Below are 18,720 nucleotides of genomic sequence, written 5' to 3' on the forward strand. Positions count from 1 at the left end.
TACAGGAAAGCATCTGACACCTGCCTGAGCCTCCTTTCTGCCGCTGTCGCTGTTAGAGGCCCCAGACTCGCCAGCCTCAGCCATCATGCTCCCCTGATCATCTGGATCTTCACAGCTTGTCAGGGCCAGGGAACCCAACACTGATCAACACAAGAATCTGATGCCCTTAGGACCGTTTAGCTGAAGTGAATGGATTAACAGTTTAAGCTGCATTTTTGGAGATGTCAACTGGCAAGAGTGACAGATCAAATTTCAACAGGGCCAACTCAGTATCTTATCTCATAAAGTGAGTGAGTTCTATTGAGCAAAGGGAGAAGTGAAAAATAATTAAATAAATGGAAATGGGATTCTTTTTCTCTCCCTTTTTAATAGACTTTTCTTATTTTCTCTTGCATATTTATCTCCTCTTCTTCCCATTTCAGCACTGCCTTGCCACCTATTTCACACTTTTCAAGATTCTTTTTCTGTCTGTATATTTATAGGAGACATTCCTTACAAGGTAAATTCGTATGTGTGCATATGTATGTACACATACATACACATACATATATGAACACGAGAGGAGAGAGGGAGGGAGAGGGAGGAAAGAGAAATTTAACTGTTGGACTGGCAAAAATTGATCAATTTAATAATAGGTAATATTGGCCAGGGTGTAGGAAGCATGTTAGTGGGAGTATAAATTGTTGCGAGCATTTTGGAAAGCAATTTAGTCATCTCTTAAACCTTTACATGCCAGTGGTTCTCCAATTTGGCTATGCATCAGAATCACCTTATTGAAATACAGATTACTGGGCTCCACCCTTAGAGTTTCTGAGTCAGTAGGTCCAGAGAGCTGGTTAGGAATTTGCGTCTCTAACAAGTTCCCCTGTGAGGCTGATGCTTGGGCAACCACACTTCAAGAACCACTGTCCAATCACTGGCTCACATGCACTGCAGAGTCATGACTAAATACGTTTATTGCTGCATCGCCGTAACTGAGAAAAGCGTGCAACAAACTAGATGTCCAACAGGAGGGGAATGACGTAATGATATAACCATTTTAGGGACTGCTGTGCAGCAAAGGAAGAGTCAAGAGGTAGAGCTCCATCTTCTAGCATGGGAAACTCTCTAAGAGATGCTACTGGCATAAGTCAGGGCGTAGATACAGACATATAAATGCCATTGATATATTTAAAGTAACCCTCTTATCAGTTTGTGTATATGTATGAAAATTCACACTAAAGGTCTATAAAATACATATCAGAGTGGTCACAGTAGTCATTTATCTCTTAGAGATCATTGGGATTTGGGGTGGTGTGTGGTTAATGGGGCTTTGGACATAAATGTAATGCTTTCAATATTGATTAATCAAAGGTAATCATCTGTAATTAAAATAAACTCTTTTAGAAATAAACATGTGTGGGGCTTCCCTCGTGGCTCAGTGAAGAATTCACCTGCCAATGCAAGAGACACAGGTTCAATTCCTGATCTGGGAAGATTCCACATGGCCCGGAGCAACTAGGCCTATGGGCCACAACTATTGAGCCTGTGCTGGAGAGCCCAGGAGCCACAGTTACTAAGCCCACGTGTCCTAGAGCCTGTGCTCCACAACAAGAGAAGCCACGCATCTCAACTGGAGAGTAGCCCCCACTCACTGCAACTAGAGAAAAGCCCATGCAGCAAAGAAGACCTAACACAGCCAAAAAGAAAGAAATTCTTTAAAAAGAAATAAATGTATGTGTGTTACAGAAAATTCTTCCAAAGATTACCCAAAAACAGTTTATAGTCTACTCAGCTTACATGGCACTATTTTGCTCAAACATTTGTAAATACCAGCAAATTTCTATTTCAAGCAAAAATACAGCTTGCAGTAAAATAATTTCAAACACTAAAATTCTGACCAAAAAAAACAAAACAAAACAAAAAATACTGGCATTTATATGGGCTTCCCAGGTGGCGCTAGTGGTAAAGAATCCTCCTGCCAACACAGGAGACACAAGAGACATGGATTCGATCCCTGGGTTGGGAAGATCCCCTGGAGAAGGGAATGACAACCCACTCCAGTATTCTTGCCTGGAAAATTTCATCAGCAGAGGAGCCTGGCGGGCTACTGTCCATGGGGCTGCAAAGAGTCGGACACAGCTATGCACAAACATACATGCTATAATAACCTCATTATTTGGTAGCAAAAAATTCTCTTTCTCAAATCTACAGGTAGGAAAATCATAAGGCCTGCTTTCAGGCTTTCTACTTGGTCAGCCTTCCATTTTCATTGCAGTTTCTCATAACTCTATTGATGAATACTGACTAATCCAGTTGCAGTCTTAGCAAAACAGTAACAGTATAAGGCATAGAGTACTTTTGTTTAGGACACAACTGCGAAAGAACTGATCACACTCACTGGGTCAGGTTCAACTAGTTGGCCTTTAAAGTCATAGTTATATCTTAACTGTAGCTACATCTTTCCAGGAAAAGGCAAATGCCTCAATGTCTCTGGGTTCTAGTATTCATTTTATTAGTGTAAAATCATATTAATTAGGTTTTTTTATTATAGGTAAATATAGAGAAAAAACTAAAGCTATCCTAAAGCTATCCGTTATCCTAAAGCTTAGACCCTAGAAAACAAACATATGTCCTCAGGCATAGCAAAGTCAAACTATTGAGCCTTATGCAAAAACACAAATGGACTTTTTTGGCCAATCTACTATGCAGAGAGATCAAAATAAAAATTAGTAATTTCTCTTTTTTTTCTCACCCCAATCTAGAACTTCCCACTACTATGTTTAAAACTTGCTTCAGATATTTACTCAAATGTCACTTTCTCACTAAGGATTTCCCTAGTGCTTTTTTAAAGGAGCCACGTATTATCCTATCCCCCTCAATGGTTTATATCTCATCATAATACCACCATCTATGGTATCTACATTTTACTTATTGTCTATAAAGTATTGTCTGTCTTTCCCCAATTGGAATGCAAGCTTCGTAACAAAAGGGCTTTTATTTGCTTTTACCATTCTTTCACTGCAGTATCTTCAGAGCTGGAACAATGCCTGGCATGTGGTAAGCACTCAATAAATATTTGTTGAGTAAATGGAATCTGCACTTTGTGAAACTCTTAAGAGTGATGGGGATTAAACATTACCTATAAGTGGGGGTTAGCCAAAGTCTAAAACATTACACAACATTATTAATACTCTCGATATGCTACTTCTTGAAGTTTGCATATTCAACACCAGAATGGGGATATGTTCCATTGTTCAAAGCCTGGTTTTTGTTTACCTCCTAGATTAGGGACTCTATTGGTTCTATTCCCTTACATTCATAGCCAAACTAGTGTAGTTTTGAGGTTTGCATATTTTTTTCCAATAAACTCTCAATCAAAAAGCAAATATTGACAAGATAAAAAGACCTGCCCAGCTCTGTGCCAATTCCATCACCCCTATGTCCTCTTAGCCCTCCCTACCACCGAAGAATGAAAGTAGGATATTTTCCCTTTTGTGGTTAGAGCATAGGCTACAAAGAGAAAATCAGACAAAATACTGATATAGATCAGAGTCCTTTGGTCCTAACAATATTGAACGAACTTAATCTCTTTTCCCTACATTCTTTGTATGTTTTCATGTAATTGCCACATTAATTTTAAGTTCTATATCTGATATCTGTAAGTATATGGCTCAGAAAGGTTATTATGTGGCAAGTATTTTAAAAACATTATCTTCCAAAGTTTGGTTATTTTTAGGTGTGAAGTTTTTTTAATACATTAACATTTACAAATGGTGACTTTAAAAAATAACTATAGTCAGACTGGCACATCATTTCCTATTGTTTCCATGTTTGGTCAGATTTAATAAGATGGGAGGCCTCCAATTTTTAGTATGTGTGCAAGCGAATGACTCTTTATGACCCCATGGACTATAGCCCACTAGGCTTCTCTGTCCATGGGATTTCCCAGGCAAGAAAACTGAGGTGGGGTGCCATTTCCTCCTCCAGGGGATCTTCCTGATTCAGAGATGAAACCTATGTCTCTTGCACCTCCTGCACTGGCAGGTAGATTCTTTACCACAGCGCAACTGGGAAATCCACACACACAAAAAAGAATACATCCATTCAACTTTCAGGAACATAGATAGAACTAAGGATCATCAAACTAAGTGAAGAAAGCCAAAACCTACAAACATCCTCAAAGAAACTACAACCCAGGGAAAGGGAAAAGGATGTTAACTAGAAAAAAAAAAATCCATTTTGTCAAATCTAAAGAGGAAGGTGAATTGATACCAAATCTCTCTAAAGTGTATGTTTAATTGAAATATTCTTGAAATTCAGTGGAGAAATACTGGATACATGGGAGTAGATACATACGTGTGTTGTGGAAAGGGGTTACCTATAAACATGTATAGGCTAATGGGTAAAAGATTTGTAAGATCAGTGGGGGTCAGAGTTTTCAACAGGTCCCCAGTTATTTTGGTGTGTCCTAATTGTGACCCCCCTCTGTGAGAATAAGGATTCTCAACCCCAACTGTATATTAGAATCCTTTGGGGAGGCTTTATAAAATAAACCCATGTCCCTGGCCCAGACACATCAGGTCACGGTGTCTGGGATGGAGCCCTAAACGTCAGTATGTTGATGTACACTGAGCTTATAAAAGCTCCCCGGGTGATTCTAATATGCAAACAAGTACAGAAATCTCAGTTTAGGAAAAATAAGGAGCTGCTTATATTTAACTTAACTGATGTATATAAATCAGCCCTCTTGTCTCATTCTCCTCTCTTTATTGCTCCTCAACGCAGTACTTGTAACATATGATTAGATATTTGTATTATAATTTCACAGACTATTCTTTCAAAACTGAAACTTTACATGGCTTATAAATTATGATTTTACAAAAGGACAAAAATAGTTTTAATTGCAAGTGCTTTGGAAAATCCAGGCTGAATTCTCACTCTAAGAGAGAATGACTGTAACATCTTATTCAGGATTAGTTCTCATAATCAGATAAGCTGGATACCATTCTTCCAGAAGCTAGGGGGCCATCAGTAGGAACATGGAAATTGCTGCAATTACAAAGCACTTTTGGTTATATTTTTTGCTGTAAAGGGATTTCACTGTCATCACTGCTAAGATTAATAGTGGATTTTTTTTCAATTTGGCATCTTGCAGTAGTTTGGTGAATGCCAACCATCCCCTTTTCAGAAAATATCAAGTTCTAACAGCTGTGACTCATGTCAAGGGATTCAGCAAGATGCCTTGGCCATCTGCTGGCTTCCCGCAGGTAACCTCCTGCCACCATATCCATCAGCCTAGAACTGACAAGCAGAAAGCAGCTTCCAAAATCTGCCCTCCATCTTGAAACCTTCTCTTCTGGCCTTTCTATTCTTTTTGTGCCATAATTACCTCCAGGCTGCAATAAACAGATCCTCTTCTTATTTACCAGGGTGACCAACCATCGCTGTTGGCCCAAGCCTGAAGGAGCTCTTAGGATGTGGAGCTTTCAGTGATGAAACTGGGACAGTCCCAGGCAAACCAGGACAAGTTAGCCTCCTTACCTTTACTCACCCGAGTCTGACCTCTTTTGCATTTGCTCCATTTTTATAGCTCAGCAGTTTTCAAACTTCAGCATGCAGCAGAGGTTTGATAGTTAAAATCTTCTTAAAACATATATTGCTGGGCCCATTGCCAGAGTTTCTTATTTGGGAGGTCAGGGATGGGACCAGGTAAGGTCCATTTATTACAAATGATGCTGATGCCGCTGATCCAGGGGCCATGCTTTGAGAACCACTGCTCCAGTTCAACATTTGGCAGAGAAAACACAGACTTCCTCCCACAGTGCAGCTCAGTATCTCGGATTCTACTCATGTTGCACCAGGTCATTCCACACACACAATTGCTATCCTAGGTATTCAAAACTGACACTATGGGTAGTGATGTTCAGTTCAGGCCTGGGAGAACAGTAGATGCCTCAACAAATGCCTGTGTGGTGTTACTGAGCCATACCTGGGTGTGACTAACATCTTCCCCTTATCAATTAGACAAAACAAGCAAAAAAACACTGAGTCTCTTTATTCATCTCCTCCAGCAGTATCTTCACAATGCCTAACTCAGTAAAAGAAAACCATCTCATCTACTGTTAATGAACATATAAATTGGTACCACTCTTCTTAAGAGAAGCAGGATAACATGTATTTTAAAACTTCATAAATTGAGCATACCATTTGACTCCGCCATTTCTCCACATCTGGGCATTTACCCTAAAGAATACTCTCATATTTGACAAAGACTTAGCCACAAAATGCATCTCAGTAGTTCTCGCTGTTGTTGTTGTTTGCAATAGTAGAACAGCCTAAATGTCTATCAGTAGAAAATTAGAGAAATTAAGGTGCTTTTATTTGGTGGAATACTAGGCATGGTGACTGAGAAGAATTCGTAATAAATTTTCTAAAATATTTGTTATAAATGTCAGTGGGGAAAAATAACAGCATAATTGGATGAGCTCATGTTTAATTTCAGTTTATACATATGGTAGATAAACATACTGAGATTCAACAAAGGTATTAAATGTAGCTATTTTTAAAGTACGATTCACTTTAAAAATATTTTTAGCTTCTCTAAATTCTTTGAGACTTGGCACAATAAAGATAAAATACTTTTGTAATACGGGTTTAAAACAACTCATTTTCCTTCATGGGAGGACAAGTGAGATTGTGGCCATCGTGGCAGATGAGGGAGATTTCTGACTCCCGTTTCCTCTCACCACGGCTCTTTTCCAGCTTTCTGATGCTCTCCATACTCTGGCTCATATCCATGTCACTCCCAGAGCATGTTCCGCTCACAGCCTGCCTCTTGAGTCAGAAAGTGAGAGTCGTTCAGTTACGTCCGACTCTTTGCGACCCCATGGACTATAGAGTTCATGGAACTCTCTAGGCCAGAATACTGGAGTGGGTAGCCTTTCCCTTCTCCACGAGATCTTCCCAACCCAGGGATCGAACCCAAGTCTCCTGCATTGCTGGCGGATCCTTTACCAGCTGAGCCACAAGGGCTGCCCTACTGACCTTGAAAACTGTTCTGTGCTTTCTGCTGGTGGCCTGCAGCGAAGCTGCCAGTCTTCTGGCTGGAAATAGCATGTGTCCTGCCCCATGCGTGCATGTTCAGAAGCACACGGCAGGTGGTAAACATGTCCCTCTGGGCATGGGTCCTGGTACTCACCATTTCTAGGGATGCTGTGAGACTACAGTGCTCCCCACGCAAAGGCACCTTGTCCCTCAGTGGCACTGCCCAGAATGTCATTCTCAGCTGCCTCCTTGGTCAGGCCCCAAGACAGGAGGCTGTATTAGGACCTCCAGAGTCTTGGACTAGACCAGGACAAGAACGTCTTAAAATAGTCATAGCAGGTGTCCCAGGACCTTGCTAAGTGCATCACATACACCATTTTGCAAACTATTTGCAGTTTGCTCATGACTTCACCTCAATGCACTTAACAAAAGTTTTTGAATTTCACAGTAAATTTTGTGAAGAAAAACATTTTGGGGAAATGCTGCTTCTGCTGCTAAGTCACTTCAGTCGTGTCCAACTCTATGCGACCCCATAGACGGTAGCCCACCGGGCTCCCCCATCCCTGGGATTCTCCAGGCAAGAATACTGGAGTGGGTTGCCATTTCCTTCTCCAATTTTTGGGGAAATAGAGCAAAATATATAACCCATAACACCCCTCCCCCACTCTACCAGAATCCAATGGTTGGAAGATCAGGGCATAACCCAACAGCTCATTCTCACAGACGGCACTCATCAGCGGCTGCTCCAGGCCCCACCCTTGAAGACACGATATTAGCACAGCCACCTGATCTTCCAATCCTCACCTCCTGGCTGTCCCCACATCCAACAATATCTTGCTTCCATATCAAACAGAAACAACCCCCTACCACATGGAAAGGGCAGAATAGCGTGATTACTCTAACATACAATTATATCATGCTTGCAACTTTGTCTGAGTGTGTTCACAGGTACCATTTCATGTAATTCTCACATTTCTTACCCAGCATCAAGCAGTGTAGGGTGAAGATTAAGTCTGTAAAGAGAGAAGCTGCATTATTATCCCAGCTGCGCTAGCTGTGTGCTCTTTCACATGTGATTTGGCCTCCCTGAGCTTCAGTTTCTTCTTCTGTAAAATGGCCCACAATGCCAAGCTTAGAGACCTTCCGTGAAGACTAGAGACGACACACGGTAAAGTATCCAGCACAATGCTTGGCACGTTAGTGGTTCTCAGTGAAGAGCAGCTGCAAAGAACAATTATACTCTCCATTTTATGGGAGTCCTGGACTTCCCTGGTGGCTCAGATGGTAAAGCGTCTGTCTACAATGAGAGACCTGGGTTCAATCCCTGGGTTGGGAAGATTCCCTGGAGAAGGAAATGGCAACCCACTCCAGTACTCTTGCCTTGAAAATCCAATGGACAGAGGAGTTTGGTGCAGGCTACTATCCATGGGGTTGCAAAGAGTTGGGCACGACTGAGCAACTTCACTTTCTTTTCAAAGCATCAGTGGAAAAGTTGTGAAACTACTTGTATTATTATTACACCATTATTTGAGAACAATCTTGGGATTTAACTTATCCGCTCCCTAATTCTTCTCACCACTGCCACCACCTAGGTTTACACCCTCCCCAATCTTCTCTTGAACCACTTTCCCAACCCCTAGCTGGCCTCAGTGGCCTCAGGAGCCTCAGTCTTTTCCCTCTTCAAGCCATGATCTTTGAGACTAAGACCAAGGAACTGAGACTGACGTTTCTCACCTCCCAAAGAAACGATGTGCTGTGCTGTGCTGTGCTAAGTCACTTCAGTTGTGTCTGACTCTTTGCAACTCCATGGACTGTAGTCCGCCAGGCTCCTCTCTATGGAATTCTCCAGGCAAGAATACTGGAGTGGGGTGCCATTTTCTTCTCCAGAAAGAAAGCTGTACCAGTTCCCTATGGCTTGCTCCTCAATGTGGCTTATAAGGTCCTTATTTACTTCTCCTACATTTCATCTCCCATCATGCCTTCCTCCTCGCATCTAACACATGCAGTCTGTCCCCCAGCAATTGTGACCACCTTGCCATCCTCTGTGTGTGTTGTCTTTGTACCAGCCAGTACTTCTGCATGTCCCAACCTACCATCTTTGCCTACAGATTTCTTTTCCTTTCAAAGCCCACTCAAATGCCTTTTTCACTGTGAAGCAAACCTTCACTCCCCTAGGTAATTACCACTGCTCTGAGGCTACCAGGATGCACTGCACACCCTTCCGTTGCACACTATGATTTCTTATAAATGACTGATCACAAGTCTCTCTCTCCCGACGCCTCAAAAGCAAGAACTCTTTAACAGCTAAGATTTATTGATTACGTACTACAAACCAGTTTCTCTTCCAAGCATTTTATATATATTACCACCTTTAATCTTCACAACCCTACAGGATAGTTACTACTATTATCTCCATTTTATAGATAATTAAACTGATGCCTAAAGATGTTAAGCAACCTGTTCAAGGTCGCGAGTTATCAGTGGCCAAGTCAGGATTCAGAATCCAAGCCCACACTCTTTACTACACCATACAATATTATATAGACCTAGCACTGAACTGTACCTGGGGAGTTGTAATGTCTGTATTACTTATCTTTCGCTTTCTAACAAAGCATTCCCCCCAAATAGTGGCTCAAAACAATAAACATTTACTGTCTCACAGTTTCTCTGGGTCAGGAATTCAGACACAGTTTATTTGGATGGTCTGTCTCAGGGTCTCTCATGAGGTTGCTGTCAGGATACCAGTGTGGGCCGCCATCATCCAAAGGCTTGGCTGGACTACAGGACCAGCTTCCAAGATCGCAGGCGCACAGGGTGCTGGTCACGGGCAGGAGGCCCTGCCTGGGTCCTTTACACGTGGACCTCCCCACCAGCTTCCTGAGGGCCCTCATGACATGGTTGCTGGCTTCCCCTCGGGTGATCAATCCAAGACAGCAAGGCAGAAGTCATATGTCTGTTATGACCTAGCCTCAGAAGTCACACTCTGCCATTTCTACAGTATCCTATTAGTTACAGAGGTCAGCCTCATCTGGTGCTGGAAAGACTACACAGGAGTGTGACTACCAGAAAGTAAGAACCATTGTGGGGGGGGGGGGGGCACTATAAATATGACATGAATCAGTAGAAAAATTACTAAGAATTGCTCTGTCAGGATCTCTTCTAGATAATAAGAAGTCTGGATTACGTGGCCATTTGAGTTTCCTTTCTTCGAGCTCCCAAACTACGGCAGATTATTTTCAAATTCTCCTCAAACACACCATCAAGTAGATTCAGGGATTTAATTTCATTAAAGTCCAGTAGAGGCCGCAGGTGAGTATTTGCTAACTTGGCTTCCACTTTATGGTTTCAGGCAGTCAGCAAAGCATGAGAAATTCTACCAGTTCTGAAACACAGTTATTTCCTTAACAGCAAAACAAGTCTATGTTTGATTTCAGGATTAATTCTACAGTTTGATGCCAGTATAAGCCCAGCCTCTGGACAAAGGCTTATCTTCTTTAGCAGAGTATCTGTGATTAAACTGAGGCAACTAAATCCCTTGTGTATAAGATAATAAAATCATTGGTTTTAGCCCTTAGGCCTCGCTTATTTTCAAACCAAGATTTTATTTGCTTAAAATAAATGCTTAATATGATTTGAGACCTATTAAGATAAAAAACTAATACTGAAATGAGGCACTACGCAGATACACTTTGATACGGAATACATGAAGTGAATCTTCTGCTAAACACCAGTCCATATCAGTGGAGATGAGAACCAAATGTGAGTGGCTCCCCACCACGGCTTGGGACCACTGCCTGACTGGACCCGAAGTATTATACTTTGGAACCTGAGGCAGCAACATGCTACAAGGTTCCCTGGATCCCGTCCTCTCCCAGTGCTCTCCACCTCCGACTGGCAAACTATAGCCCTCTAAAGAGTTCCACTGGAGCACAGCCACACTCATTTGTTTATGAACTGTCCGTGGCTGCAATGGCAAAGTTGAGAATTTGCAACAGAAATCATATGGCTTCCAAAGCCAGAAGTATTTACTATCTGGCCCTTTACAGAAAATATTTGTGATCCCTCATCTACACTTCTGGCAGCTTGGTCTGAGGTCACCTGTCATCAGCCCATATGTCTATGTGTGCTATATGCTATTCTAAACATTTTAAAGGGAGAACGGAGGTATTACTATTTATGTTGAGGTGTTTATACATAAAGTAAAGGCAAAATTTTATGGTATATAAAAAAATTATAATAGAACACAGTGAGGTTTTACCGAAGTATCACCTATGCAACCACTTCCTAGATCAAGATGTTTCCATGCCCCCATCTCAGTCAATATCCCCCCAAACAAAGAGCATCATTATTTTAATCCTATCACTTCGACCACAAATTCATTTCCCTATTCCTGAACTTCATATAAATGGAACCACGCATTGTTTCACTGGGCATTATAAGTGAGCAGCATTCTCACACACTGTAGAATGGAGCAGTTTGTTCTTTTTCATTGCTGTGTAATATTCAGTTGTATGAATATACCACAATTCATTCACCTACTCTCCTGTTGATGGAAATCAGGTTCTTTCCGGATTTTTGCTATTATGAATAAAGCTGCTATGAACATTTATTTCGTCACTCCATGTGGCATGCGGGATCTTAGTTCCCTAACCGGGGATCGAACCTAAGCCCCCTGCAGTAGAAGCTCAGAGTCTTATCAACTGGACCACCATGGAAGTTTACCAAAATATTGTTTTAATGTATAAAATCTTCTGAGGACAAAAGTTCAAAATATCCCTTCCCCCAAGCTTCATATTATGCTGTGTATCCTGTGACTGACTGGCTATCCCAGGCATTACTGGTGGGCATGCCGGTTTTTGATATACAAAACCATGACCCTGATGATATGCTGGCACTTTTCAAATTGATCTTGTTAAATCCTTTCAAAAACTCTAACCTCAACATATGGCAGATGAGGACAAGAGAGCTCAGGAAGGAGAAACACCTTGCCCAAGGTCATGCAACTGAATCAGTGGCATACAGGGTCTCTCATCAAAGTTTGGTCTCCTTACTAAAAGCAGGAAGACCAGCTCTATATTTATCACAGAGTTAGGGAAGCACAAGTTTAGGCACTAACAACCTCAGCTCCTTGTCTTCCTGTTTAACCACTTATCAGTTCAAATATAATTAAATTATGCAATAGCTCCTGAGTATAACTTCCCATACAGCAGATTTAAGTCATTATTATTTCACACTACACTCTGTGTCTGAAGACACTGCTACCTAGCTTGACAAGGGTAGAAAAATAAGAAGCTATAAACACCCTGCAAAAATCTAACATTGAAAGATGACCACGAGTCATAGGATTTCACATACAAGAATGGATTTGTAAAATCAAACAAACAAATAAACAAAAACCCTACAGGTTTTCTATTTTCTACTCAAGTCTCTACCACATGCAGAAGTTGACTTAAATGGCATAAATCAGAAAATGATAATGGGAACTGAGTGAAATTCTCATAAATCACGTTACTAAGTATAGCTACAACTAGATGTGAAACCCAATTAAACAGATGGCCACATGCTGTCAGAATCTGCCCCTAATCAATAAAGATATTCATTTTAGAAAATCACCTCAATTTTCCACTTCTTCAGTGGAGCAAAAAGAAGGCAGTTGGGGGTTGAGGAGGGGGGGGCATCCCAGGAAACCCAGTGGGAAAATGTATAAGAAGGAACTCCACCTGTCTTCATTTGTAGTCCAGAAAATAAGAAAGAGAAGAGAGAAAAAAAGTTACCCATAGGACTCCTTGTCATCTTGCCTGAGAATGTAATTTACAAAGAGAGCAAGCACTGGTCATTAGGAAAATAGAAACAGCTTGAATCTCTTAATTAAAATACTGCTTCAAATTGTCCATTCCAAAACCCCTCTGCTCCTGGGCTTCATGAAACCACTCGGTTACCCTGAAATGGCTGCTTCTTCAGTAAACCTCTGATAAGATCAGCTCTTCCCAGATTAAAAAATTTAAAAAAAGGTTGAACAGGGATAAATCCTGGAGGCAAAAATATTATTAGGCATACTTAAATCCCCCAAAGAGCAGTAAGCATTCACTGACATTGGAAGGTGAATGTGGAAATATTGGTGAGGAATCTATCTCAATGCTTTTTCTGGAATAAGAACTGATCTATTACCTTCACTAGAATGGTGAAAATTCTGTCTACCAATGCCAAGAAGTGATGAAAATGAGAACTGGTGAAAACACTCTGTACTTTGGAACACTCACTGTGGACATTGGGTGTTACCTGGTAAAGTTGAGTATTTGCACAGTAATTCCACTCAATCATAGTATATACCTGAAACACTTGTTTCAGGGGACATGTATGAGAATATTCAGAGCAACACTGTTTAGAACAGTGAAAACCTAGGAAAAGGGAAACTCATAGCTCTGTAGAACAGATAAGTAATCTAGGGTACAGTCACACAATGGAATGTTACACAGCAGTGAAAATGAAAGTCATACTGCCACATGCTATCTGGATGAATCTTAAAAAAAAGAAAGGCATGGAGAGGAACATAGACAAATGCAATGACATCAGGAATGTTCTGGTTCTTGGATGTGTGGTGGGTTCATAAACATTATTTATTTTATTATATGTTTTCTTGTATACTTTATAACTTTCTGTGTTCTAGCATGCTACATATATTCTTTTCCATGTACCTAGTAAAACATTTTCTTTAAAAATAGATAATTCAAAGAATTTTCTATCACCCAATAAGTTATTCCAAATGATATAATTCATATTATATAAACAAAACCCATATTATTATAAATAGTAGCTATGGGAAATAGATGGGGAAACAGTGGAAACAGTGTCAGACTTTATTTTGGGGGGCTCAAAAATCACTGCAGATGGTGACTGCAGCCATGAAATTAAAAGACACTTACTCCTTGGAAGAAGTTATGACCAACCTAGATAGCATATTGAAAAGCAGAGACATTACTTTGCCAACAAAGGTCCGTCTAGTCAAGGCTATGGTTTTCCCAGTGGTCATGTATGGATGTGAGAGTTGGACTGTGAAGAAAGCTGAGAGCCGAAGAATTGATGTTTTTCAACTGTGGTGTTGGAGAAGACCTTAAGAGTCCCTTGAACTGCAAGGAGATCCAACCAGTCCATTCTGAAGGAGATCAGCCCTGGGATTTCTTTGGAAGGAATGATGCTTAAGCTGAAATTCCAATACTTTGGCCACCTCATGCGAAGAGTTGACTCATTGGAAAAGACTCTGATGCTGGGAGGGATTGGGGGCAGGAGGAGAAGGGGACGACAGAGGATGAGATGGCTGGATGGCATCATGGACTCGATGGACGTGAGTCTGGGTGAACTCCAGGAGATGGTGATGGACAGGGAGGCCTGGCGTGCTGCGATTCATGGGGTTGCAAAGAGTCGGACACGACTGAGCGATTGAACTGAACTGAAAATCCGTGCCCATGTAACACATGCAGCTTAGCTCTCAACTCAGAGCTATAGCAAAGCATCGTGTTGTATATTTTAAATATATACAATTTTTACTTGTCAATTATACTGCAATAAAGCTGGGGGTGGGGGAAGAAAGCAATAGCGTTTTCATAATAATAATACACCGCCAGCTAACATACTGTTAAGTACTATTCCATACCAGTTCCAGTTCTGTAGACACTGTCGTTCCTCAAAGTGGCCACATGAGGGCGACACTAAAAAAAGGTGTGCCTGCTGGGAGTGGGCTATTCTCTCTGGTCAGGGAATCCTGTCAGGACGCCAGAGGACCTGCCACAAGTGGGTGGCCAGGAGGCCTCAATGAGAAGGTGGCATTCAAGCAAGGATTTGAAGGAAGATTTGATCTGTACAAACTCTGCAGATCACTTGGGGAGATTTTCCAAGGCAAAGAGAATCCCGAGTACAAATGCCTGGAAGGAAGAATATTTCGTGGTCCGGGAACAGGAAGGAGGCCCGTGCGGCTGAAACAGATGGGGGACAAAGGCAGCTGATAACAGGCCTCAGTAACAGACCCCACTTCAAGTAATATGGCTTGTATTCTGTGTGAGGTGGGATGCTAATAATGGGTTTTGAGCAAAGGAGGGGCCTGAGACAACTGTAAAAAGCATTAAAATGGCTACAATGTTATATTTAGACTAGATCAAAGGGGGATGAGTTCAGAAGCAGGGAGGCAAATGAGGAGGATATTAGAGGGATCCCTGGGGGAAACAGCAGGGGCGGGCCAAGGGTAGCAAGTCCTCATAAATTCCATCACCTGCATTCACCAAACAGCAGAGACAGGCCTAAAACCATGGGATTAGATGTGCACTTAAAATCATGGGATTAAATGTACACACCATACAAGCGAGGGCATGTGGAGACCAGAAGAGGGGCAAGGGGGGTGAAAAACCAGCAAGGGCATCAGCGGGAATAGCCTGCCCTCCCACAACAGCTCACTGCCCACGTGCGCTCGGTGTCTATCATTTTTTGTCAATGTCTTCATACTTTTACTACACATGGATGGACCTGTGGACAATATATAGAACTGTTCTGCGTGCTTTCCAACTCTTTTTTTATGATGTCTTCCTCCATGTACTCTCCCAAGTTGTTTTTTTCCACACACACACACAGCCTATTATTTGTGAACTTCATCCACATCACTCTGGTCACTCACTGGGCACTGCTGCATGGCATGCCCTTGTGTGAACATGGCACAATTCATTCATTTTTTTTTTTTTTTGGTGTGCCAGGTAAGTTATTCCCCTTTTGCTGCTATTATAAAGAACACTGCTATGAGCATTCTTATGGGGGCCTCCCCATGTGAGACTTCTCTAGGGCACTGCTTCCCCAAGTATGTTAGCCTCACCTGGAGGGCTTAATAAAACAGATTTCTGGGCCCCATATCCAGGGTTTATGAACAATAGGTCTAAAGTGGAGCCTGAGAATTTGCATTTCTAACAAGTTCCCCCTCGGGCTCTGTTGCTGATAATCACTGGACCACGCTTTGAGTGACAGCATTCGGGCACATGTCAAGAGCTTAAATGACATTCGTGGACATATGCATCCATCTTTGGCTTTTCCAGGTGTTGCCCAACTGTGCAGCAAGGTGGGTAAACCAATTTACATTTCTACTAGCACTACACATCTCTGTCATCAACACTTGGTGCTGTCAGATTTTTTTTATTTGTGGCAATATGATCCTTAATAATGTTTTTAACTTATCATGGTATTTATAATTATGTACCTAATTTGTTGCTGTTGTTTAGTCGCTCAGTTGTGTCTGACTCTTTGGGACTCCATGTGCTGCAGCCTGCTAGGCTCCTCTTCAATAGGATTTCCCAGGCAAGAGCACTGGAGTGGGTTGCCATTGCCTTCTCCAATGCATGCAAGTGAAAAGTGAAAGTGAAGTCGCTCAGTCATGTCTGACTCTTCGCGACCCCATGGACTGCAGCCCACCAGGCTCCTCCATCCATGGGATTTGCCAGGCAAGAGTACTGGAGTGGGGTGCCATTGCCTTCTCCGAGCCCATGTACTAGTACATGTAAATAAAAGAAACTCAAGACTTTACATCCCAGGATTATTGAGACCATTTCAAAGCTTTTCTTAACAGCTTCTAAAATCTGCCCAGTTACCTACTTGTTTTTCCCATCAATCCTAGAAATAAAATAAACATCAGTAAGACCATCATGACAGAAAAGTGCAAGCTTGTTCCTTTTTCATGGCCAACATCACTGCAGTTTTATATATTATAGTTGTTTTCTTTTTTTTTAACTTAATGGTTATATAAAGCTTGGGCTTCCCTGGTGGCTCAGATGGTAAAGAACCTGCCTGCAGTGCTGGAGACCTGGGTTGGATCCTTAGGTCGGGAAGATCCCCTGGAGGAGGGCATGGCAACTCACTCCAGTATTCTTGCCTGGAGAATTCCATGGACAGAGGAGCCTGGTGGGCTACAGTCCATGGTGTCACAAAGAGTTGGACATGACTGAGCAACTAACACTCTGTTATATAAAGCTTTCAAAAAAACTTATAAGGTAAAGAAAATGAAGAAAGCTGGACATATAGGCAGGGAAACAAACTTTCTTCACCAACCTACCTGGTCACTTCTGGGGGAAATAAAGAATGCCCTACTCTTAAATCACAGTTCTGCCCATTTTGGAGCACATTAAGGGGACAAGGAGCTAGTACTCACGGATTTGGTTGGTGGATGCACTGTAGAAGGCATTGACAGTCGTTGGATTTGTAAACCACCTGTAGAAAGAGAAACAAACACCACCACGTGATCACCATTATCCAGGCAGGAGTGTGTGAAACACATACAAGCTGGCACAATTTATTAGCAAATAACCAGGGAACAATGAGGAAGTGGGACATGTGGGGAAATTATCACCTCAGTTAAGGGCTGTTGCTCTGCTCTATGAACAATCTCATCCTAAACCTATCTGGTTATTCACCATTACTGAAAATGGAAAAGGGTACCAGGGCTTCTGAAACAACTTTAATGAATAATTCTCAAATCTAAAGAGATCCACCCACAGATGGAAACAGAGCAACACACTGATGTTTAGCAGGCCCTGTTCAATGGGGCCACAGGACAGCTGAGTTTTGTAGGTTGACTTGTCCATTAAAGGCTTGAGACAGGTGACAACACAGAAGTCCGTGTAAAGAGAGATAATAAAGCAAAACCATGCTACCTAGAAGGTCTGCCGGCTCCCAAGGAACATTCACTGATTTAAGCACCAAAGGTTCTAATGGCTCATCCAGGCTCTGTCACTAATTAGCCAGGTTGTGGTGCACAAGTAGCCTATCTTCTGGTTCAGTTTCTCTATAACACTAAGGTAGTGCACTAAGCGATCTTGGGAGTGCCGTCCAGCTATGAAGAGTCTACACTGCATTTTAAATGCACAGGAGGTTTACTTAGCTCGGACTCAGCAAATTTTCTCTGTAAACAGATCATAAACATTTAGGCATTTCCTGGACCAAGAGGCAAAATGAAGGATATTATGTAGGTTCTTCTATAGTGAGAGAAAATTGTCTATCAAGTTTTATTGATGAAAGTGAAAATATAATAATCGAGTATAATTTTTGGTAATATGGGCCTATTAATGAGAGGAAAAAATTCTTTAGTGGCAGGAGAACATTACGCTTTGAGGTTCAAAGTTACTGCTTCCTATCATCAAACCGACTATGAACATTTATCTCTAAACATCATTCTTAGCTTCTGGGCTGTACAAAACCATGCAGCAGGCAAGATTTAGGCCTCAAGCCATAGATTGCTGACCCCTGACTTTATGCCTGTGATTTTCATGCCCTTTATGATCAAAACCAAGCCTTTGTCTTAAGCTAAAGTACTTAAAATAAACATATAAATCCCTTTTCAGAACAATAATTTTACCAATTTATGTCTAAAAGAGTAATTCCATCAGACTAATAATTTATGTCAGACTAACATGAAACTGGCAGGAAATCCAAGTGCTCATTCTACTTGGTCCACCCATACCTTCTCCTCTTATAAAACGCCCATGACGGTCATCTTGTTAGTATCATTAGTAGCAGTAGCGGCAGCAGCTAACACTCTCTGAGCACTTATTATGCCCTATGCACTTTCTAGCCACAGGTTAATAATTCCTAGTCTCTATCGGGGGAAAACCTATCTCACAGGAAAGGACAATGAGATTAACAAACACTATAAAGTTGCACAAGGTCTAG

The 18,720-nt window shown here is 41.6% G+C and overlaps 1 protein-coding gene across 1 annotated transcript in view; it reads right to left on the reverse strand.

The window, feature by feature from the left end:
* Window positions 1–18,720, reverse strand: part of PHEX (phosphate regulating endopeptidase X-linked) — a 204,547-nt gene that overhangs the window by 27,237 nt on the left and 158,590 nt on the right. The window contains exon 15 of the mRNA XM_052663454.1: window positions 17,204–17,262. Coding sequence (XP_052519414.1) covers window positions 17,204–17,262 — 59 coding nt within the window. The remainder of the gene's footprint in view (window positions 1–17,203; window positions 17,263–18,720) is intronic.

Source organism: Budorcas taxicolor, chromosome X (genome assembly GCF_023091745.1).
Source record: "Budorcas taxicolor isolate Tak-1 chromosome X, Takin1.1, whole genome shotgun sequence".
NCBI lineage: Eukaryota > Metazoa > Chordata > Mammalia > Artiodactyla > Bovidae > Budorcas > Budorcas taxicolor.